Source organism: Lepus europaeus, chromosome 7, assembly GCF_033115175.1.
Source record: "Lepus europaeus isolate LE1 chromosome 7, mLepTim1.pri, whole genome shotgun sequence".
Taxonomy (NCBI): Eukaryota; Metazoa; Chordata; class Mammalia; order Lagomorpha; family Leporidae; genus Lepus; species Lepus europaeus.
The window spans coordinates 126827445-126851727 of NC_084833.1; the positions used below are offsets into that span (position 1 = coordinate 126827445).

Genomic DNA, 24283 nt, shown 5'->3' on the forward strand with positions numbered 1-24283 from the left:
AATTTCATATATACATATATATATATATATATATGCATACAGATTTAGGAACACAGTGACCCTTTCCACCTTACCCTCCCACACTCCTACCTTTCTTCCTCTTCCCTATAATAGACTTTTGAATTCAATGATGTTTCTCATCAATTTTGGAAGCTTACACAATACAAACTTTTAGAATACTGTGTTTTGTTTCTTTTGCATAATCCAGAGAAACAACTAGATTTTTTCATTTCTTTACATTCAAACCTTTGTATATGTAGATTAATATTTTAATGTATATAGTTTCTCTTTTTACTTTATTTGTACTAACTGTGCTTAATATTACAGTTTATTATTCTTCTAACTCAGTCTAATGTTTAACACATGATTTATATGAAATAGATTCACTATATTTTCAGTTATTTACTCACTTCTTTAAAATGTGTCTTTATACAAACATAATCCCTTATTATTTTCATGTTATTTTACTTTTTGTGATTCTCCCATGTCTATTGTTTTAAATACAATCCACGGATCTGAAGCTTATATGATGTGGAATATCATTTTGATAGCAGTTAGCTGTTTCTGTGTGAGAAAATAAAGATCGAATCTCATATGAGTAAGATACCACTTTGAAATATTTGCTGTTCCTTTTTAAAATTCCATTTGCCCCCTCCAAGCTGAACAACCCAAATAGTTTGTCACATTTGTGATAAATCTTGTATGAATGGAGACCTGGCTTCTTAGTTTGGTCCCTTCCTTGGCCAATTTTTTGGTTACTTTTATAATTCAGGAGTCCTCAACATTTTCTTCCAACAGGCATCTTAGTGCATCTAACAGTGTTTGAGGATTTTAGCTTTCTTCACTAAAAATGTTACACTGCATAACACTTTTCCCCAAAAAGTACCATTATATACAACATCCAAAATAACATTTTGCACAAATTTTTTTATAATAGACAAACGTATTTCATGAGAAATCTTTTTATTTTTCCTTTTCATTTGGAACACACTCCTCTTCCCCAATCTACTATAAGGTAATAATAAATTGTAGAATATGGTTATTTTAATACTATAAAACTAATTTCAAGCTTTGTACAACCTATACAGTATTACACTTCCTTGTGAACAATAGTACCTATACACAAGTTAAGAATTACTATTTTCCTATGGCATTAAACTGTTATTGGTAAGATTATTAATCTGAATTTTATCTTCAATCACCATTTTTCCTCCTTAGCACATCCATGAGTCTACAAAAATAATCCTTTGGATTCATATTTAAATTGTGTTAACTTCAATGGTCTTAATTAAATGTACATGTAGGTATATTTAATTTATTGTGATTACACTTTACTTAATGGCTTCTGTTGTCATTACAGTGCCCAGAAAATACAATTTGCTGGGTGTCTGCTTCGAGAAATGTCATGACAGATTTTATACTTAATGTATCATTCTATTTAAACACTTTATGTCTGACTTCTAAAAGGGAATTCTATCCTTTGATTCCTGTTCAAAATGTCATCTATTTATTTCTATGCATACCTAGTCAAATTTTCAAAATTGCTTAACATTAATTATGGTCATGTAGTTCATTCTTTGTTGTCTATATATTGACTGATTTTGAGTCAACGAATAAATGAAAATGAAAATGGCTGATTTGGTGTTGGTTTTTCTCTCTTGATATAATTGAAAACGTATCTTTTTTTTCAGTGAGTCTTTACATTATTAATTTGAAGCTTTTAACAATAATGTTCATAAGTTTTGATGCCTAACATTGTACATTAGAGAATTAACCCCTCCAAATCACCAAATTATTTTTGTTTATAGCATCTTCAAATATTTTATTTTGTATTCATTATTTATATATGTATATATAAGTAAAATGTATATATACATATATATTATATATAAAGTAAAATGTATTTATATATGTATATATATTATATATAAAGTAAAATGTGTATATATATATATAGATAGATAGATAGTGTGCCTTAATTAGATGTTGATAAAAATAAGCCATGGTGTTAATCTGATCTGCTTTGCTAATTTAAAAGTAAAAAAAATCATTAAATTTCTTGAGATCAGTAAAACATCAATGTCAAACAAAAAATATGAGTATACAGTATTACAGTTCAAGTCATCTTTCATTTTATATCCTACAAGTGAGAAAACTTCAAGTCATTCATTCATTGAGATACAGCATTCTTCTCTATCAGAATTATAATTGTTTTCAATGCCAAGAACCCAAAAAAAAATCTATTTCCATGGACTACTACAAAAAGGTCTTGAAAGGCAGACATTATGAATGGTAAAATGAAGAAATTGATATCATCTTCAAAATTTTTGTGGAAAATACATAATATGAAAAATATATTCATGGATTTCAACTAATTTCTCATCAAAATAAATGTATTTAATTGCATTCAGCCATGGAATTTTCAAATTGTCTTTGTATATCAAGTAGACTTGTGTCTACAGATCATATTAAATCTGTTAAAATTAATTAAAATCAAAGTAGAAATAATAGAGAAATGAAATGTGAACATTCATTAAAAGGTAAAAATAAAATATTAATTAAAAATCCTTCCACATATAAAAGCCCAAGGTTCTGCCTCCAAATATGTGCTGATTGGAGTGGCAGTGTGGCACAGCAGGTTGAAGCCCTGGCCTGAAGCACTGGCATCCCATATGGGCACCAGTTGTAGTCCCAGCTACTCCTCTTCCCACCAGCACTCTGCTGTGGCCTGGGATAACAATGGAAGAAGGCCCAAGTGCTTGGGCCCCTGCACACATGTAGGAGACCCAGAAGAAGCTCCTGGCTTCTGACTTTGGTTGGATACAGCTCTGGCTGTTGTGGTCACCTGGGGAATGAGCCAGTGGATGGAAGACCTCTCTTCTCTGTCTCTATCTCTCTCTGTAACTCTCTCAAATAAATCTTTAAATAAATAAATAAATAAATAAATAAATATGTACCCATTAATACATCTTTTTAAAATTTTTTTATTTTATTTGAAAATCAGAGTTACATAGTGAGAGAAGAAGAGGCAGAGAGAGAGAGAGAATTCTTCTATCCACTGGTTCACTCCCCAGTTGGCTGGAACAGCTGGAGCTGTGCTGATCTGAAGCCAGGAGTTAGGAGCTTCTTCCAGGTCTCCCACAAGGGTGCAGGGGCCCATGGACTTGAACCATGTTCTACTGCTTTTCCTAGGCCATAGCAGAGAGCTGGATCAGAAATGGAGCAGCTGGGACCTGTGCCCATATGTGATGCTGGCACTGTAGGCGGTGGCTTTACCTGCTATACCACAGCACTGCCCCCCCAAATTAATACACCTTTAATAGGTCATTAATATTTTGTATCTTCAACATGGCTTTATAGTTATTGTTTTGTGCATTTGACTTTAAATCACATGGAAAAAATAATTAACAACTGAAAGGATATTATAGTTTTTATGTTGTTACCAATATCATTGATTTTTATTTATTTGCATGGGTTTTAGTTACTGCATGGTGTTCCACATTCTAGCCTAAAAATTATATAGTCACTTACTGTAGTGCTGCTCTTTTATTAACACACCCCCTTCAATTTTATCTCACGTTGTGTTAATTTTGTCTTATACAGAATCCATATGTGACAATGTTGGTGGTTGTTTCCTTTCAGTGCTTTAAATTTACCACCCCAATAACTTCTGACTGCCATGGTTTTTTCCACAAAGATCAGTTGCTACTCTCCTTGAGAACATTTGCATATCAAAAGTCATTTCTCTTTTGTTCCTTTTAAGATTATGTATTCTCATTTGGTCAATAATTAAGTAGGATGCTTCTCAGTGTGTATTTTTATTGTTCATTTTCCTTGAGTTCATTGACAATCCTGCATGTGTAGATAAATGTATTTTGTCCTATTTGGATATTTCTATCCATAATTTTTCAAATATTCTGTCGCTCCTCCACTGTGATGTGTATATTGGTACAATTAATGTTATACGACAAAAAGCTGGAAATATCTTTATTTTTCATTTATTATGTCCTCTACTCAGACTAGACAACTTCCTTTGCCCTCTCTTAAAGTTTACTGATCCCTGTGCATCTTCAAAATTGAAATTGAAACCATTTCATAAATAGTTCTACATTTGTCAATTTCATAATATTGTTTCAGTTTAGGTTACAAAAACTCAAACAGAAAAAACACCAAGATGACAGAACAGAAAGGGAGCTTACCACTCTAATCTAGGGGAAGATAGTTTAAAAAAAATGGAGAGAGTGCGATCTCAGGGAAGAGTTAGAAAATGGCAGAGAAAACTCCATGCATGTTAGAGGGACACTGCTTTAGCACCGACTTTGAAGAGTGAGGTGACAACAGACTGCAGCATCCAAAGCAACTGCCAATAAAGCCATGGAAAGACCCTGGCATGAGTTCAGCTTGGAGCCCTATGGGGGAAAATTATACCTGTCAACCTAGAGGTAAAACAGAGAGGCACATTTCTCTTTCCCCAACCACCCAACACCACCATCCTGTAACTAGGGCAGGCACCACTTTGGACATATATATATAACAGCTGCACCAGCTTGCGTCTGCATTCCCAACACCCAGCTGAGAGGAGATGCCTGAGTCTTGCTGGGAGAATTGGAAGAGGGCTGGGTATTCATGACTGTGGGAGCCTTGGGTCTTGGAGTGTGAAAACACTGTGGCTGCATATCAGGGCACAGGGTGTGACAGAGTCATTGATAGTCACTGTGGGCAGATCCACATGCTCAGGACTCCCTGATTCCCTGATGAGGGTCATTGCTATAGGATCTATACTCACACTTAGGACTGCACAGATTCTTTGTGTGGTTCTTGTGGCAGCAGGGATGACTTTAATACCCACTGGTCTTGAGACTACACCAACTGAACTGATTAAACCTCTCCTCTGATAAAAAAAAAAGAAGATTCACTGTGCCCAATTCTGGTGTCACCTTGGAAACTCCCCTCTCCCTGGAGCACTGACCAGAGCTCCCTGGCACCCCAGCTCACACCTCAGGGTACTCACTGAAAGAGCAGGAACTCCACTAATCCATAGAGGCAGAGTCCAAAGATAAAAACCATCAGAGGGAAAAAACCAACAAGTATCTCCACAAATTCCTAAGAATAAATGCAATGATTCAAGAAACAAGAATAAGGAAGACAGCATGATGCCTTCATAGGAACACAACAACACTTCAATACTAGAATATGGAAATGAAGAGACTAAAAAATGCCAGAAGCAGAATTCAAAAAAAAATTGTAGGATTACTTAGAAATAATCAGAAGCAAATCAATGAATTAAAGAAATCCATACTTGACATGAATGAAAAGTTTTCTTTTTTTTTTGACAGGCAGAGTGGATAGTGAGAGAGAGAGACAGAGAGAAAGGTGTTCCTTTTTGCCGTTGGTTCACCCTCCAATGGCCACTGCGGCCAGCGCATTGTGCTGATCCAAAGCCAGGAGCCAGGTGCTTCTCCTGGTCTCCCATGCAGGTGCAGGGCCCAAGGACTTGGGCCATCCTCCACTGCTTTCCTGGGCCATAGCAGAGAGCTGGCCTGGAAGAGGGGCAACCAGGATAGAATCCGGCACCCCGACTGGGACTAGACCCCGGTGTGCTGGCGCCGCAAGGTGGAGGAGTAGCCTGTTAAGCCACGGCGCCGGCGGAAAGTTTTCTTATAAAATTGAGATTGTAAAGAGAAATCAAAATGAAATGCTGGAAATGAATAATTCAATAGATCAAATTAAAAACACAGTGGAAAGCTATAACCATGAATTCAGTGAGGCAGAATAAACAATATCCAAGTTAGAAGACATATTTCTGCAAGTTTTGCAGTTAGAACAATTAAAGAACATAAGAAGAAATTAGAAAACTAAAAACACAGTTTTGGAGATTTATGGGATACTATAAAACAACCCAACATATAGATCTTAGGATTTCCTAAAGATGTGGAAATGCAGAAAGAATTGGAAGGCCTTTTTAGTGAAATAATAGCAAAAAACTTCACTAATTTGGAGAAAGAAAGGGATGACAAGTACAGGAAACACATAGAACTCCTAATAGACATGCACAGAAAAGATCCTCACCCTGACACATGTAATCAAACTCTCCACAGTAAGACACAAATAAAAGATTCTAAAATATGCATCAGAGAAATGCCAGATAACTTTCAGAGGATCTCCAATTAGACTTACAGTTGACTTCTCATCAGAAACCCAATAGGCTCAGAGAGAATGGTGAGATATATTTCAAGACTTAAAAGAAAAGAAAAGCTGTCAACCCAGAATACTGTAACCTGCAAAGGTCTCGTTTGTGAATGAAGGTGAATTAAAACCTTTCACAAACAAACAGAAATTGAAAGAATTTGTCACCACCTGTCCAACCCTACAGAAGATGCTTCAGGATGTGTTAGACAAATATGGTCATCACTATGAAGGAAGGTGAAAGCAGAAAATGTCAAATAAAAGAACAAAAGAGTTCCAAAGTAAACAATAGGAATATTTATGGAAAAATGGCAGGGCCAAGTCATTAGTTATCAGTAATCACCTTGAATGTAAATAGCCTCAACTCTCCAGTTAAAAGATACAGACTGGATGAATGGCTTTAAAAATTATCTATTAACTGCCTGCAAGAAACACATCTCACCAATAAAGACATACACAGATTGAAAGTGAAAGGATGGAGATATTCCCTACTAACAGAAACCTTTTTGGTATACCCATCCTAATATCAGACAAAATAGATTTTAACACAAAAATTGTTAAAAGACACAAATAAGGGAACTATGCAATTATTAAGACATCAATTCAGTAGGTAGATGTGGCTATAATAAATGTATACAAGCCTAATGACAGGGCACTTGTCTATTTAAGCTAATGTTAATGGATATAAGGGGAGACATAGAATCTAATACAATAGTAATGGTGGAATTCAATACCCCACCCTCAGCAATGTACAGATCAACCAGAAAGAAATCAGCAAGGAAAGAACAGTTAATTAATACTATATACCAAATGGACCTAATGAATATCTACAGAAATTTTCATCTTACAGTTTCAAAATACACATTCTTCTCACCAGTCCATGGAACTTTCTCTAGGATAGGCCGTGAAGCAAGTCTCAGAAATTTCAAAAACATTGAATTTTCATACCATGCATCTTCTCTGATCACTATGGGATGAAGCTGTAAGTCAACAACTCAAGGATCTCTAGAACAAATGCAAACACATGAGACTGAATAACATGCTCCTGAAATGAACAGTGAATTATAGAAGAAATCAGAAAACTGTTGAAGAACAGTTTTTTATTCTATTTGTTGAACTCCTTACTTAGTATAGTTAATCTTCTGTGTATAAAGTTAATTGAAAATAGATTATAATAAAAAGTAAAAAAGGGAATAGGAGAGGGAGGAAGAAAAAGGGTGGAAGAGTGGGTGTGAGGGGAGGTACATTGGGAAAAATCACTGTGTTTCCAAACTTCATGAATCACATGATGTTTGTATACCTTAGATAAATGTTTTTGGGGAAAAAAGCAAATAAAAATATTGTTTTGGTTACTTCTTCATGATAATATATGTTTAAAAAGTTTTCATTAATTTATATTTAAATATTTTGATTAATAAGTAACACTTGCACAGTTTTCTGGGACACTGTATAATATTTGAACACATGTACACAGAGTAATCAGCCTTTCCATTTTCTTAGCTATTTTTGGTGTTTGGAGCCTATACACACCTCTTTCTAACCAGTGATCTAACTTGTGGGTTTACCTGCAATGGCAATCAAATCAGCATATAGAAGACATTCTGCAGTCACACCTTCACTGCAATATTACTTTTTATTTACATTCTCTGTTGGTTCATACATCTTTCCCCAGCTTTCCTTAATGCTTTGTCAATGATTTCATTTGGCCACTGAGCATTCATAGGTTATTTAAATGTTTAGAAAATTAATTATTGTTCCCCCAGCAGTCCAAGAGAGGGAACCATGTAGGAGCAGAATGAAAAGTGCTGGTGAGGAAAGTAAATGGAATTGTTTTAAAAAATGTTTTGAAAAAAATTCAAGAAAACTATTTAGTGGTTGAGCATTTAGTCTTGCTGGAATTTGGAGTAGAAAGGTGAGGACCAGGTTCTTTTGAACTTCAGAAAGTGAAATGTCTGAAGCTCACCCAGGCAGTATGTATAACAGCAAATGCTTATTATTTTTCTTTCTTTTTCTTTTTTTTAATTTTATTTAATGAATATAAATTTCCAAAGTACAGCTTATGGGTTACAATGGCTTCCACCTTCCATATCTTCCCTCCCACCCACAACCCTCCCCTTTCCCGCTCCCTCTCCCCTTCCAATCACATCATGGTTCATTTTCAATTCTCTTTATATAAAGAAGATCAATTTAGTATATATTAGGTAACGATTTCAACAGTTTGCCCCCATATAGTAACACAAACTGAAAAAAAAATACTGTTGGAGTACTAGTTATAGCATTAAATAAGAGTGTACAGTACATTAAAGACAGAGATCTTACATAATATATTTTTTTTAAAAAATTAATTTTCTATGCCATTTCCAATTTAACACCAGGGTTTTTTTTTTTTCATTTCCAATTATCTTTATATACAGAAGATCGATTCAGTATATAATTAGTAAAGATCTCATCAGTTTGTACCCACGCAGAAACACAAAGTGTAAAAATACTGTTTCAGTACTAGTTATAGCATCACTGCACATTAGACAACACATTAGGGACAGATCCCACATGGGATGTAAGTACACAGTGACTTCTGTTACTGACTTAACAATTTGACACTCCTGTTCATGGCATCAGTAATCTCCCTAGGCTCTAGTCATGAGTTGCCAGGGCTATGGAAGCCTTTAGAGTGTGCTGACTTTGATCTTATTCCGATAGGGTCATAGTCAAAGTGGAAGTTCTCTCCTCCCTTTAGAGAAAGGTACCTCCTTCTTTGATGGCCCTGTTCTTTCCACTGGGATCTCACTCACAGAGATCTTTCATTTAGGTCTTCTTCTTTTTTTCTTTTCCATGGTATCTTGGCTTTCCATGCCTACAATACTCTCATGAGAGCAAATGCTTATTGTTAACAAAAGAAAGTACACTCCTTATGAGAATATGAGCTGGCCAACAGGCTGGAACCCAAGGCACTGAATGCACAAAAGGCCTATACTTTTATAGGGCTGGCTATTTGTTGTGTGGCAACCCTCATGTGTTTCTGAAGACATCTGCCACGTAGGCCATCTGGCCATTATCATATTTATACACAGATTCTAGGTGAAGGTCAAAATTGCATTTTTACTCAGCTTTCTAAGTTAGCCCTCCTGCATCTCCTGCCTCAAAGTCAAAGATAAGAACAGGGAGATACAGACAGCAAAAAGGAAAATGATACTGTGACTGCAACAGGCTTTGGGAATTTGCTTTTCTGTTACCAAAATTAACCTTTAGCAGTTTCCTGTTGAGAGATTGAGGGAGGGAGGGAGGGATAGAGGGAGGGGGAGAGAGAGAGAGAGAGAGATGTGGAGAGAAAGAGAAAAATAGAATGGGGAGAGAAAAGTCAAGGGTCAGGACAGGTAAATTTGGATCTTTCTAATAGACATGAATGTGTCATGTGAAGAAGTGAATATAAGAGATTATGCTGAATATAGGAAAGAAGCTGAAACTAGAGCTTGGCTATAGATAGACACTCAGATGCCATCAGAATTCAAATACCCTGTATTTTTTAAATGTTTTTACTGTATTTTTTGAAAGGCAGATTTACAAAGAGGGGTAGAACCAGAGAGAGATAGAGACAGAGACAGAGACAGAAAGAGAGGTCTTCCAGCCATTGATTTACTCCACAAATGATTACAATAGCCAGAGCTGAGCAGATCCAAAACCAGGAGCCAGGAGCTTCTTCCAGGTCTCCCACACAAGTGCAGGGGCCCAAGGACCTGGGCCATCTTCCATTGCTTTCCCAGGTCATAACAGAGAGCTGGATCAGAAGTTGAGCAGCTGGGATTCAAACTGGCATCCATAGGGGATGTCAGTTCAGCAGGCCAGGGCTTAGACCTGCTGCACCACTGCACCAGTTCTTGAAATGCCCTTTAATGTTGTGAGACTGAGTGAGATTCCCCAGGGAAGAAGTGCAGCTAGAAAAAAGTAAGAAGGCAAGCAATAAGGCTTGTTGTATCCCACATGATACAAATCAAGTAAAAACAACCAAGGCCCAGAGCCTATTAGTCTGTTTATTTTACTTGCTTGGCTCTGGACACTTGACCTGAGCATATCCAATAATTGATTTTCCTTATGTTATTTGCACTCAATGATCAAGGGGCTGCCTAGGGAAGAAATGAAAATATGCAGTGAGACCTCAAAAAGGAGTGTGGGGACTAGAAGTGAGGAGCATAAGACCATGCCATGGTGTGTTTTGCAGGAGGAAACTGCTGTGAGTCAGATAGGAAAAGCAGCCAATAAGAGAGGATCACAGCACTGAGACACACAGAGAAAACATGCTGAGAATGGGGAGGGAGAGGAAACAGAAAAGGGGGATCTCTTCCATGAGAGAAAGAAATCACAGCTAAGTGTCAGGGTTTCCTCAGTCCTGCTGTTGCTTCCAGGTCTAATATGACTGGCTCTCAATTCCTGAAACATGATCACAAAAACATTGAAAAACAACAAGTGCCCAGACTGTGTGAACTCATGCTGATGGTAAGGCATTTGAGCCATTTTGGTATGTCTGTGGAACCTCATTGATTAATCTTACAAATCCACTGCATGTAGGGTTTCTGATGAGAAGTCTGCTGTGAGTCTAATTGGAGATCCTCTGAGAGTAAACTGGCATTTCTCTCTTGCACATTTTAGAATCTTTTCTTTATGCTGCACTGTGGTGAGTTTGATTACAATGTGTCTTTTCTGGTCATGTGTATTGAGAGTTCTGTGTACTTCCTGTACTTGGATATCTCTGTCCTTCTCCAAACCTGGGAAGTTTTCTGCTAGTATCTCACTGAAAAGGCCTTCTAATCCTTTATTTCTCCCCATGCCTTCAGGAACTCCTAGAACCCAAATGTTGGTTTTTTTAATAGTATCCTGTAGATTCCCCAAAATATTTTTTAGATTTCTAATGTCCTCTTCTTATCTTTGGTTTGACTGTATACCTTCCTGTGCTCTGTCTTCTAAGTCTGATATTCTCTCTTCTGCCTCACTGATTCTGTTTTTAAGGCTCTCAACTGTGTTTCTTATTTTTTCTATTGATTTCTTCATTTCATTTTGATTTCTCCAATATCTCAATTTCTTTTTTTTAAACTTTTATTTAATGAATATGAATTTCCAGAGTACAGCTTAAGGATTACAATGGCTTCCCCCTTCCATATCTTCCCTCCCACCTGCAACCCTCCCCTTTCCCACTCCCTCTCCCCTTCCATTCACATCAAGATTCATTTTCAATTCTCCTTATATACAGAAGATCAGTTTAGTATATATTAAGTAAAGATTTTAACAGTTTGCCCTCACATAGCAACACCAAGTGAAAAATACTGTTGGAGTACTAGTTATAGCATTAAATCACAATGTACAGCACATTAAGGACAGTGATCCTACATGATATTTTTTAAGAATTTATTAATTTTCTATGGAATTTCCAATTTAACACCAAGTTTTTTTTTTTCATTTTCAATTATCTTTATATACAGAAGATCAATCCAGTATATACTAAGTATAGATTTCATCAGTTTGCACCCACACAGAAACACAAAGTGTAAAAATACTGTTTCAGTACTAGTTATAGCATTACTTCACATTGGACAACACATTAAGGGCAGATCCCACATGAGACATAAGTACACAGTGACCTCTGTTGTTGATTTAACAATTTGACACTCGTTTATGGCGTCAGTAAACTCCCTAGGCTCTAGTCATGAGTTGCCGAGGCTACGGAAGCCTTTTGAGTTCGCTGACTTTGATCCCATTCCGACAGGGTCATAGTCAAAGTGGAAGTTCTCTCCTCCCTTCAGAGAAAGGCACCTCCCTTCTCTGATGGCCCTATTCTTTCCACTGGAATCCCACTCTCAGAGATCCCTCATTTAGGTCTTCTTTTTTTTTTTCTCCAGAGTGTCTTGGCTTTCCATGCCCAAAACACTCCCTTGGGCTTTTGAGCCAGATCCGAATGCCCCAAGAGCTGATTTTGAGGCCAGAGTGTTGTTTAGGACATCTGCCATTCTATGAGTCTGCTGTGTCTCCCACTTCCCATGTTGGATCGTTCTCTCCCTTTTTGGTTATCAGTTAATACTAGCAGACACTAGTCTTGTTTGTGTGATCCCTTTGACTCTTAGACCTATCAGTGTGATCAATTGTGAAATGAAATTGATCAGTTGGGCTAGTGTGATGGCATTTGTTCTATTAAATTCTTCATTTCATTTTGATTCCTCCTTAAGATTTCATTTTCATGAGAGAGATTTTCTTTCATGCCCTGCACGGATTTCGTGCATTTGCTTTTGATTACTTCTAAGTATGTCAAAAAGTATGCCTGCTCTATTGGCTCATACATTTTTGTAAGGTGATTGGAGAGAGAGAGAATCATGTCTATACTGTCCCTTTTATTTTTCCTCTCCTCTAGTTAGGCTGATGTACATTCCTCCAGGGATTCAAGCCTCATTCCCTCTAGGCTCTTCCTGCCACTTTTCCACCAGTGTTGGGGTATTGCAGTCTCATCTCACCTCACTTCCTAGCACAGAGGTGCGGATACTCTTGGCTGCTGAAATCCTGAGCCATGGGTACCCACACCCTCAATGCAGGTCACCGTGTCCCTCCAATTATGGAAAAGTTTCCTCTGCTGTTTTTTTCCCTAACTCTTCCCTGAGACTACACTATCTCCACTTTATTAAACTATATTCTCCTGAACTAGATTAGTAAGTTCCCTCCCTATTCCACCATCTTGTAACCCCTTTCATGGACTCTTGTATGACACCAGCCCAAATGTCAAGTGACTGGGCTGTGGCTGGTAACCAAGACAGAGATTGAATCTATAATAAAGACTATCCCAACAAAGAAAAGACCATGATCGAATAGCTTCACCCCTGAAATCTACCAGACATTTAAAGTACTAATTCTAATTCTGCTCAAGCCATTCAAAATAATTAAAATGCAGGGAATCTTCATAAACTCCTTCTGTGAAGCCATTTAATTACTATAATATTTGGTCTTAGATACTTAGAATTTTTGATTGATTACACAAGAATTGGATATAGATGTCTTTTTGTAACTCTTTTTTGTTAACAGAATGACAGAAATTTTGTTCATTATTTTCAATAAATGAGTCATAAAAATTAAAATGGGCACTTTTAATCTTTAAAAGTGTGCTTATTAGGCCGGTGCCGCGGCTCACTAGGCTAATCCTCTGCCTTGCGGTGCCGGCACACCGGGTTCTAGTCCCATTCAGGGCACTGATCCTGTCCCGGTTGCCTCTCTTCCAGGCCAGCTCTCTGCTGTGGCCAGGGAGTGCAGTGGAGGATGGCCCAAGTCCTTGGGCCCTGCACCCCATGGGAGACCAGGAGAAGCACCTGGCTCCTGCCATCGGATCAGCGTGGTGTGCCGGCCACAGCGCGCCTACCGCAGCGGCCATTGGAGGGTGAACCAACAGCAAAGGAAGACCTTTCTCTCTGTCTCTCTCTCACTGTCCACTCTGCCTGTGGAAAAAAAAGTGTGATTATTGTGCTCGCTTTGGCAGCACATATACTAAAAGTGTGATTATTTTGTATCTCTTATGGAATTTGTATAACTATATTTAGATTTAAATATATCTGAGGATAATTTATCTTTTTAAAAAAAAAAGTGACAGAGAGGGAGAGGCAGGAAAAGATATATGTCTGCTGCTTCACCCCCTGAAATGCCTACGACAGCTTGCGATGTGCCAGGCTGAAGCAAGGATGAAGGAACTTCATTCATTTCTCCTGAGTGGGTTGTAGGAACCCAAGAATTTGAGCACTGTCTGCTGCCTTTCATGTGCAGTTGCAGGAAACTGAATCAGAGAAATGGTGGATCTGCACCAAACCAGGCCCTCTGATACAGGAAGCTGTATCACCATGTCCAAACCCATGAAAATTACATTTTCTTAATGCAGAGCTTAATACATTCATGATTGTAAGCATATTTATTTTTATATCTTCCTTTATTTTAATTCCTTTTGCCCCCTATTTTTAGCTTTTATTTAATGAATATAAATTTCCAGTGTACAGCTTATGGATTACAATGGCTTCCCCCTCCCATAACTTCCCTCCCACCTGCAACCTTCCCATCTCCCGCTCCCTCTCCCCTTCCATTCACATTAAGGTTCATTTTCAATTCTCTTTATATACAGAAGATCAATTTAGTATATATTAAGTAAAGATTTAAACAGTTTGCACCCACATAGAAACACAAAGTGAAACATACTGTTCGAGTACTAGTTATAGCATTAAATCACAATGTACAGCACATTAAGGACAGAGATCCCACATGAGGAGCAAGTGCACAGTGACTCCTGTTGTTGACCCAACAAATTGACACTCTAGTTTATGGCACCAGTAACCACCCTAGGCTCTCATCATGAGTTGCCAAGGCTATGGAAGCCTTCCAGGTTCAGTGATTCTGATCATATTTAAACAAGTTCATAAAAGACAGGGTGAGGATAGTAACCAATGATCCTAAGAGTGGCATTAATGAGGTCTGAACAATTATACAGCATTAAGTGGGGAAGAGGACCATCTCTAATAAGAAATTTACAGTTCTGCCTGCAATGTTGCTAACCCTACTTGGCTGTCCCCTCAGCTGCAGTGGTCACTTTGGAAGTTGGGATGAGTGAAGGGCTTTTTAGCTTACAGCCAATAAGATCTGTGGCTCTGACCTGTTGCCCCCCCCCCATTTTTATTTGCTTTTATAGATTTCTTTACTGTTGTTTCTTTGTATTTTCAGTTTGTTTCTCCAATTTTTTTCAAAACCAATTCTCTTTAAAATTATTGTATTTGTTAAACTGGTTATTAAAAACAAAATATAGTAATGATAAATATTACACATTTATCAAGTTATAAGCTCAAGAATTTTATACTTGAATATTAAAGTTGCTCTGATTGTTAGTTTACACTGGTACCAATTTCTTACAAGATTTTTGTTATTCAACAATTTAATCTTCTTGCCTATCAACCATATTTGTATTCATCCATGTTTATCTTATATTTCTTACCTATCTTCTACTACAAAAAATTATTTCTTGGGATTCATTGAATATAAAATGAGGCTCTCAGATTCATTCCATTCTCATGATATCCAATTTTCTAACACCATTTTTAAAAGACCTATTTGTTCTTCAACTTGGATTATTAGCAACTTTATCATAGATCAGATTATTGTAGCCTCATAAGTCTGCTTGTAGGATCTCTTTTCTGCCTTTTGCTCTATTTGTTTTAGCGTTTATGACAATGTCATACCATGTCATGATAGTTTTATAGCATAATTTTAACTATTTATTTATTGGAGAGGTATATATATATATATAATATATATATATATATATATAGAGAGAGAGAGAGAGAGAGAGAGAGAGATTCTTCCATCATTTAGCCCACTCCCCAAATGGCTTAAGTGGCTGCAGCTTCCGGATCTAGTGGATGTGACGCAGAGGACCTACAGGGAGCCCACCACGTGGAAGCCCAGCCGCGGGAGCTGAGCTGCAGAATCTTTCCAGTGGAACGGGAAGCAAGACAAAAACCTCAGAAACCCGAGACATTGCTTGGGAAAGGCAGAGGCCTCTCTCTCCACTCACCTAACAAAGCCGAGCAAAACAAGGAGCAGGAGCCATTTTACATATGTAAAACTTCAAGGAGTACACAAACTCAGTAACTCTGGGACTATGGCTAAACTTGAGAACACATTGAGGGCTGCATAAACACTTTGTGTGGTCCCAGGGGTAGATCAAACGAATGCTCACAGAGGCCAGATTTCAACTACCCTCAATTTCACTCACCTGTGCTGAATGACTTCCCAACTGAATCAAAAAAAAGAGAGAGAGAGAGAGAGAGATGCAGCAAGGATAAAGGGAGAGAACAATCTGGGTGAGTCACTTTTTGCACAGCCTTAAACCTGAAGAATCAAGCAGAGCTCTCTGGCCACACCCATCACAGCCTCTAAGGATCCATCAAAGCAGACAGCCCACTTAGAGGCAGAGTATAACGAGAAAAAAAACCTCAGCAAAAAAACAAATAAATTATCTCCAACATGACAAACAACAAACGTAGAAACCGAGGTAACAAGAGCAAGGAAGACACTATGATGCCCCCAAATGAACAAGACACGCCAATGCAAGATTATGAAGATGAAGAGAAAGAGGAAATCCAAGAAGCAGATCTCAAAAAATTGATAAGAACATTAAGAAGTTCTCAAAAACAAATTCTTGAACTACAGAAATCCTTAATGGACAAGATAGAAAATCTCTCTCGTGAAAATGAAAAATTAAGGAGGAATCAAAATGAAATGAAACAACTAGTAGAACATGAAACTGATAGTGACAAGAAAAAATAATGAAATGAAGAACTCAATAGATCAAATGACAAACACATTAGAGAGCCTTAAAAACAGAATGGGTGAAGCAGAAGAGAGAATATCGGAATTAGAAGACAGAGAACAGGAAAGGAAACAGGCAAATCGAAGAAAAGAAGAAGAAATCATAAATCTAAAAAATACCATTGGGAATCTACAGGATACTATTAAAAAACCCAACATTCGGGTTCTAGGAGTTCCTGAAGGCATGGAGAGGGAGAAAGGATTAGAAGGCCTTTTCAGTGAGATACTAGCAGAAAGTTCCCCAGGTTTGGAGAAGGACAGAGACATCCTAGTACAGGAAGCTCATAGAACCCCTAATAAACATGACCAAAAGAGATCCTCACCACGACATGTTGTAATCAAACTCACCACAGTGAAACACAAAGAAAAGATCCTAAAATGTGCAAGAGAGAAACGCCAGATTACTCTCAGAGAATACCCAATTAGACTCGCAGCTGACTTCTCATCAGAAACCCTACAAGCTAGGAGGGAATGGCGAGATATAGCCCAGGTACTAAGAGAGAAAAACTGCCAGCCCAGAATACTATATCCTGCAAAGCTCTCATTTGTGAATGAAGGTGAAATAAAGACCTTTCACAGCAAACAGAAATTGAAAGAATTTGTCGCCACTCATCCAGCCCTGCAAAAGATGCTTAAAGATGCATTGCACGCAGAAACATAGAAACACGGTCACCAATATGAAAGAAGGTAAAGGAAGGAAAACTCACAGCAAAAGATCACAGGAGTCTCAAACCATATATTAGAAAATATCTTTGGCAAATGACAGGGCAAAGTTACTCCTTCTCAATAGTCACATTGAATGTTAATGGCCTGAACTGTCCAGTTAAAAGACACCTAGTGGCTGATTGGGTTAAGGAACAAAACCCATCTTTTTGCTGCTTACAAGAAACACATCTTTCCAACAATGATGCATACAGACTGAAAGTGAAAGGCTGGAAAAATATATACCATGCCAACAGAAATGAAAAAAGAGCTGGCGTAGCCATCTTAATATCGGACAACATAAACTTTACCACAAAAACTGTTAGGAGAGACAAAGAGAGGCACTATTTAATGATTAAGGGATCGATTCAACAGGAAGATATAACGATTATCAATGTATATGCACCTAATCACAGGGCAGCAGTTAATTTAAAAGACTTGTTAAGGGACTTAAAGGGAGACTGAGACACCAGTACAATAGTACTGGGGGACTTCAATACTCCACATTCAGAGATAGACAGATCAACAGGGCAGAAGATCAACAAGGAGGCAGTAGATTTAAATGACACTATAGTCCAAATGCATATAACAGATATCTACAGAACTTTTCATCCTACATCTAGAGACTTTACATTCTTCTCAGCAGTACGTGGAACCTTCTCTAGGATTGCCCACATACTAGGCCATAAAGCAAGTCTCAGCAAATTCAAAAAAATTCGAATCATACCATGCAGCTTCTCAGACCACAAAGGAATGAAATTGGAAATTAGCAACTCGGGAATCCCTAGAGCACGTGCAAACACATGGAGATTGAACAACATGCTCCTGAATGAACAATGGGTCATAGAAGAAATTAAAAGAGAAATCAAAATTTTTCTGGAAGTAAATGAGGAGAAAATCACAACATACCAAAACCTATGGGGTACAACAAAAGCAGTGTTAAGAGGAAAGTTTATATCAATAGGTGCCTACATCAAGAAATTGGCAAGGCACCAAATAGATGAGCTTTTAAGTCATCTCAAGGATCTAGTAAATCTGCAGCAAACCAAACCCAAACCCAGTAGGAGAAGAGAAATAATTAAAATCAAAGAAGAAATCAACAGGATTGAATCCAAAAAAAAAAAAAACATTACAAAAAATCAGCCAAACGAGGAGCTGGTTTTTTGTCATTTCCAATTATCTTTATATACAGAAGATCGATTCAGTATATAATTAATAAAGATTTCAACAGTTTGTACCCACACAGAGACACAAGGTGTAAAAATACTGTTTCAATACTAGTTATAGCATCACTGCGTAATAGACAACACATTGATGACAGATCCCACATGGAATAAGTACACAGTGACTCCTGTGGCTGACTTAACAATTTGACACTCCTGTTCATGGCGTCAGTAATCTCCCTAGGCTCTAGTCATGAGTTGCCAGGGCTATGGAAGCCTTTAGAGTTCGCTGACTTTGATCTTATTCCGATAGGGTCACAGTCAAAGTGGAAGTTCTCTCCTCCCTTCAGAGAAAGGTACCTCCTTCTTTGATGGCCCCGTTCTTTCTTCTGGGATCTCACTCACAGAGATCTTTCATTTAGGTCTTCTTCTTTTTTTTCTTTTCCATGGTATCTTGGCTTTCCATGCCTACAATACTCTCATGGGCTCTTCAGCCAGATCCGAATGCCTTAAGGGCTGATTCTGAGGCCAGAGTGTTATTTCAGACATCTGCCATCCTGTGAGTCTGCTGTGTATCCCACTTCCCATGTTGGATCCTTCTCTCCCTTTTTGATTCTATCAGTTAGTATTAGCAGACCCTTGTCTTATTTGTGTGATCCCTTTGACTCTTAGACCTATCAGAGCCATCAATAGTGAACTGAAATTGATCACTTGCACTAGTGAGATGGCATTGGAACATGCCACCTGGATGGCATTGTATTAGAATTCCCCGGCACATTTCTAACTCCACCATTTGGGGCAAGTCCGATTGAGCATGTCCCAAATTGTACATCACCTCCCTCTCTTTTTCCACTCTTAAATTTAACAGGGATCACTTTTCAGTTAAAATTTAAACATCTAAGAAAAATTGTGTGTTATTTACAGAGTTCAACCACCAGTACTAGAACAACAACAACAACAACAACAAAAACAACAACAACAAATACTAAAAAGCATAAAGTATTACATTGTACATCTAGAGTCAGGACAGGAGCTGATCAGGTCATTGTTTCTTATAGTGTCCATTTCACTTCAACAGGTTTCCCCTTTGGTGCTCAGTTGTCACCGATCAGGGAAAACAAATGATATTTGTCTCTTTGGGACTGGCTTAATTCACTCAGCATGATGTTTTCCAGATTGCTCCATCTTGTTGCAAATGACTGGGTTTCATTGTTTCTTACTGCTGTATAGTATTCTATGGAGTACATGTCCCATAATTTCTTTATCCAGTCTACTGTCGATAGGCATTTGGGTTGGTTCCAGATCTTAGCTATTGTGAATTGAGCTGCAATAAACATTAATGTGCAGATGGCTTTTTTATTTGCCAAATTAATTTCCTTTGGGTAAATTCCAAGGAGTGGGGTGGCTGGGTTGTATGGTAGCGTTATGTTCAGGTTTCTGAGGAATCTCCAGACTGACTTCCATAGTGGCTTAACCAGTTTGCATTCCCACCAACAGTGGGTTAGTGTCCCTTTTTCCCCACATCCTCTCCAGCATCTGGTGTTGGTAGATTTCTGAATGTGAGCCATTCTCACCGGGGTGAGGTGAAACCTCATTGTGGTTTTGATTTGCATTTCCCTGATTGCTAGTGATCTTGAATATTTTTTCATGTGTCTGTTGGCCATTTGGATTTCCTCTTTCGAAAATGTCTATTGAGCTCCTTGGCCCATCTCTTAAGTGGGTTGTTTGTTTTGTTGTTGTGGATTTTCTCAATAGATGCAGAGAAAGCATTTGATAAAATTCAACACCCTTTCATGATGAAAACTCTAAGCAAACTGGGTATGGAAGGAACATTCCTCAATACAATCAAAACAATTTATGAAAAACCCACGGCCAACATCCTATTGAATGGCGAAAAGTTGGAAGCATTTCCACTGAGATCTGGTACCAGACAGGGATGCCCGCTCTCTCCACTGCTATTCAATATCCTTCTGAAAGTTTTATCCAGAGCTATTAGGCAAGAAAAAGAAATTAAAGGGATACAAATTGGGAAGGAAGAACTCAAACTATCCCTCTTTGAAGATGATATGATTCTTTATTTAGAAGCCCCAAAGAACTCTAGTAAGAGACTATTGGAACTCATCGAAGAGTTTGGCAAAGTAGCAGGATATAAAATCAATGCACAAAAATCAACAGCCTTTGTATACACAGGCACTGCCACGGCTGAGGAAGAACTCCTAAGATCAATCCCATTCACAATAGTTACAAAAAAAATAAAATACCTTGGAATGAACTTAACCAAGGATGTTAATGATCTCTACGATGAAAACTACAAAACCTTATAGAAAGAAATAGAAGAGGATACCAAAAAATGGAGAAATCTTCCATGCTCATGGATTGGTAGAATCAATATCATCAAAATGTGTATTCTCCCAAAAGCAATATATACATTCAATGCAATACCAATCAATATACCGAAGACCTTCTTCTCAGATCTGGAAAAAATGATGCTGAAATTCATATGGAGACACAGAAGACCTCGAATAGCCAAAGCAATCTTGTACAACAAAAACAAAGCTGGAGGCATCACAATACCAGCTTTCAGGACATACTACAGGGCAGTTGTTATCAAAACAGCTTGGTACTGGTACAGAAACAGATGGATAGACCAATGGAACAGAATAGAAACACCAGAAATCAATCCAAACATCTACAGCCAACTTATATTTGATCAAAGATCCATAACTAATCCCTGGAATAAGGACAGTCTATTCAATAAATGGTGCTGGGAAAATTGGATTTCCACGGGCAGAAAATACACAAAAATTCATTCAACATGGATTAAAGACTTAAATCTACAACCCGAAACCATAAAATTATTAGAGAGCATTGGAGAAACCCTGCAAGATATAGGTACAGGCAAAGACTTCTTGGAAAAGACCCCAGGAGCACAGGCAGTCAAAACCAAAATGAACATTTGGGATTGCATCAAATTGAGAAGTTTCTGTACTTCAAAAGAAACAGTCAGGAAAGTGAAGAGGCAACCGACAGAATGGGAAAAAATATTTGCAAACTATACTACAGATAAAGGGTTGATAACCAGAATCTACAAAGAAATAAAAAAAAAACCTGGTGCTAAATTTGAAATGGCATAGAAAATTAATTAATTTTTTTAAAAAATATTATGTAGGATCTCTGTCTTTAATGTGCTGTACACTGTTATTTAATAATATAACTAGTACTCCAACAGTATTTTTCACTTTGTGTTGCTATATGGGGGCAAACTGTTGAAATCTTTACCTAATATATACTAAACTGATCTTCTGTATATAAAGAGAAATGAAAATGAATCTTGATGTGAATGGAAGGCGAGAGGGAGCGGGAAAGGGGAGGGTTGCGGGTGGGAGGGAAATTATGGGATGGGGGAAGCCATTGTTACACATAAGCTGTACATTGGAAATTTATATTCATTAAAAAAAGTTTAATAAATGAAAAAAAACAATATTTGGAAAAAGAACCTTTATTATGGCAAATTAAGTACAGTTTTTATGCTTGAGATATTTCTGTGTGTTATGTGTATTCAAACTTGTACAGCTCCATGCTTCCTGCTTTGACTCCATATTGATAATGCTTACTTTTCTTCTTCTTTTTTTTTTGACAAGCAGAGTAGATAGTAAGAGAGACAGAGAGAAAGGTCTTCCTTTTTGCCGTTGGTTCACCCTCCAATGGCCGCTGCAGCCGGTGCATCTCGCCGATCTGAAGCCAGGAGCCGGTTGCTTCTCCTGTTCTCCCGTGCGGGTGCAGGGCCCAAGGACTTGGGCCATCCTCCACTGCCTTCCCGGGCCATAGCAGAGAGCTGGCATGGAAGAGGGGCGACCGGGATAGAATCCGGCACCCCGACCAGGACTAGAACCCGGTGTGCTGGCGTCGCAAGGCAGAGGATTAGCCTGTTAAGCCACGGCGCCGGCTAATGCTTACTTTTCTTATATTTACTTCTGTTTTGTAAACACCAAATACATGAGCTGTCATCTTGTTGATTTAATTTTACATTTTTATGTAACTTTTGATGCATTCAAAAGAGTACAGTTGATATGTTGAGATATAAAACACAACAAATTAGCACTCTGAACCCATCACTTGAGATTGGCACTATAATTGCTTGTGCTAACCACTTGTTCTTTTATTATATATAATATGTATATATGTATATACATACATAAATATATATAATTCATGTTAAATTAAAATATATATTTAGTTATAAATGTTTATTTCTCTATATAAAATATAGAGAAATGTATATAATATATATAAATTTCCCAATATTTTATTGGGAAAATTTTCTTAAGTGACATTCAATTTCCTGTTGATTTCTATTTTACTAAGCTGGCATGGAAAGGGATCTCAGCATTTATCCATTTCTCCCTTGCCAGGAGCAATGTATTTATAAACAGAAGCTGCATTCCCACCTGAAAACATAAAATGAAGCAAGAAAGGAATCTTTTCTGTAATGGAAACAAGTCTGGGAGACATCAGCTGGAAAAGAATGAAAAGCACAAGTGAGTTCCATCTCTTACTGAATCCAGCGGGTTTTACCACGTGAATTGCTCAGTTTTCATGAACTTACAATGTCAGCAGCAAACAAATGAGAACATCAGTGACAACACACATTTATATTATATCAATTAATATGAAACAGAAATTTCAAAATGTATTTTTTCAAAACAACTTGCTATCAAAATTGTACTTAAACATCTAAAAATGAAACCGTCTAAAATCGTGAATTATGTGTTTAAAACAAATACTCAGGTGAGTTTTTACAAATTGCATTTCAGTTACTCTGGGCAAGTATAATAAATCCCTGAAATTCTATAGCACACAGTTTCAGAGTCTATGCAAAAGCAGAAAATTAAACAGCCATGTACATATCAGTGAATCCATTGTTTCTGTGTGGGTGCAAACTGTTGAAATATTTACTTAGTAAATTGATCTTCTCTATATAAAGATAATTGAAAATGAATCTTGATGTGAATGGGATGGGAGAGGGAGTGGGAGATGGGATGGTTATGGGTGGGAGGGAGGTTATGGGGGAAAAAGCCACTATAATCCAAGGTTGTATTTTGGAAATTTATATTTCTTAAATAAAGTTAAAAAGTAACTAACAAAAATTATACATATTTACAGTAAACAAACAAACAAACAAACAAAGGAAATGGAGCCGCTTGCTGAGACGCAAGCAGTGGGAGCCGTCCAGGAGTGGAGCAGGGAGGCATGAGGACCCTGTCTTGTAGCACAGATTTCTGTACCTGGGGGAATCTGTAGGCAGAGCCAGGCAAGATGCAGCATCTCCCAGCAACGGGGACCTGCTGGGAGGCCCAGATACCTAGGCCAGCCCTGAGATTTGTTGAATCTATTCTCAGAGCCTGGACCTGACTGCTGACCTTCGTCCCCTCAGCTCCAGCCCCTGAGGTGGCTGGCCCACAGGGTGGCTGACGGTCCAGAGCACTTCCTGTGTTCCCCAGGCCAATCCACCTCCCAAAGCCAAGGCACCACTGAAGCCCAACACTGCATCAGGCTTCACTTTGATACGGCCAAGTGGAGAGGCATCCATGCACCGAGCACTTCCCACAAGGCAAAAATCACTTTGCAGATCCACCTCCTCTAATTGTGGCTTTGCTGCCAAGACCCACGGGCAGTGGCCGGAAACCACAGACCTGACCAGAGACAAATGCACTCTGACTCAAGCTCTGGAGCCCTGTCGAGGGTGAGGAGAGGAACATCTGAGTGCTGCTGGCCACACTGCCCAAGCTACCCAGGCTACAGTGGAACTGGGCAGCCACTGGGTGCCATGACTTCGGGAGGGGTGGAGGAAAGAGTAGCTC

General features: G+C 38.1%; 1 protein-coding gene across 1 annotated transcript in view; it reads right to left on the reverse strand.

Annotated features, from left to right (window-relative positions):
- The window catches only part of LOC133764004 (zinc finger protein 260-like), a 148014-nt gene extending 124002 nt beyond the window's left edge, over nucleotides 1-24012 (reverse strand). Inside the window, 1 exon segment of the mRNA XM_062197663.1 lies at nucleotides 23843-24012. Within this exon segment, the coding sequence (XP_062053647.1) occupies nucleotides 23843-24012 (170 nt within the window).
- Nucleotides 24013-24283: the final 271 nt, after the last annotated feature.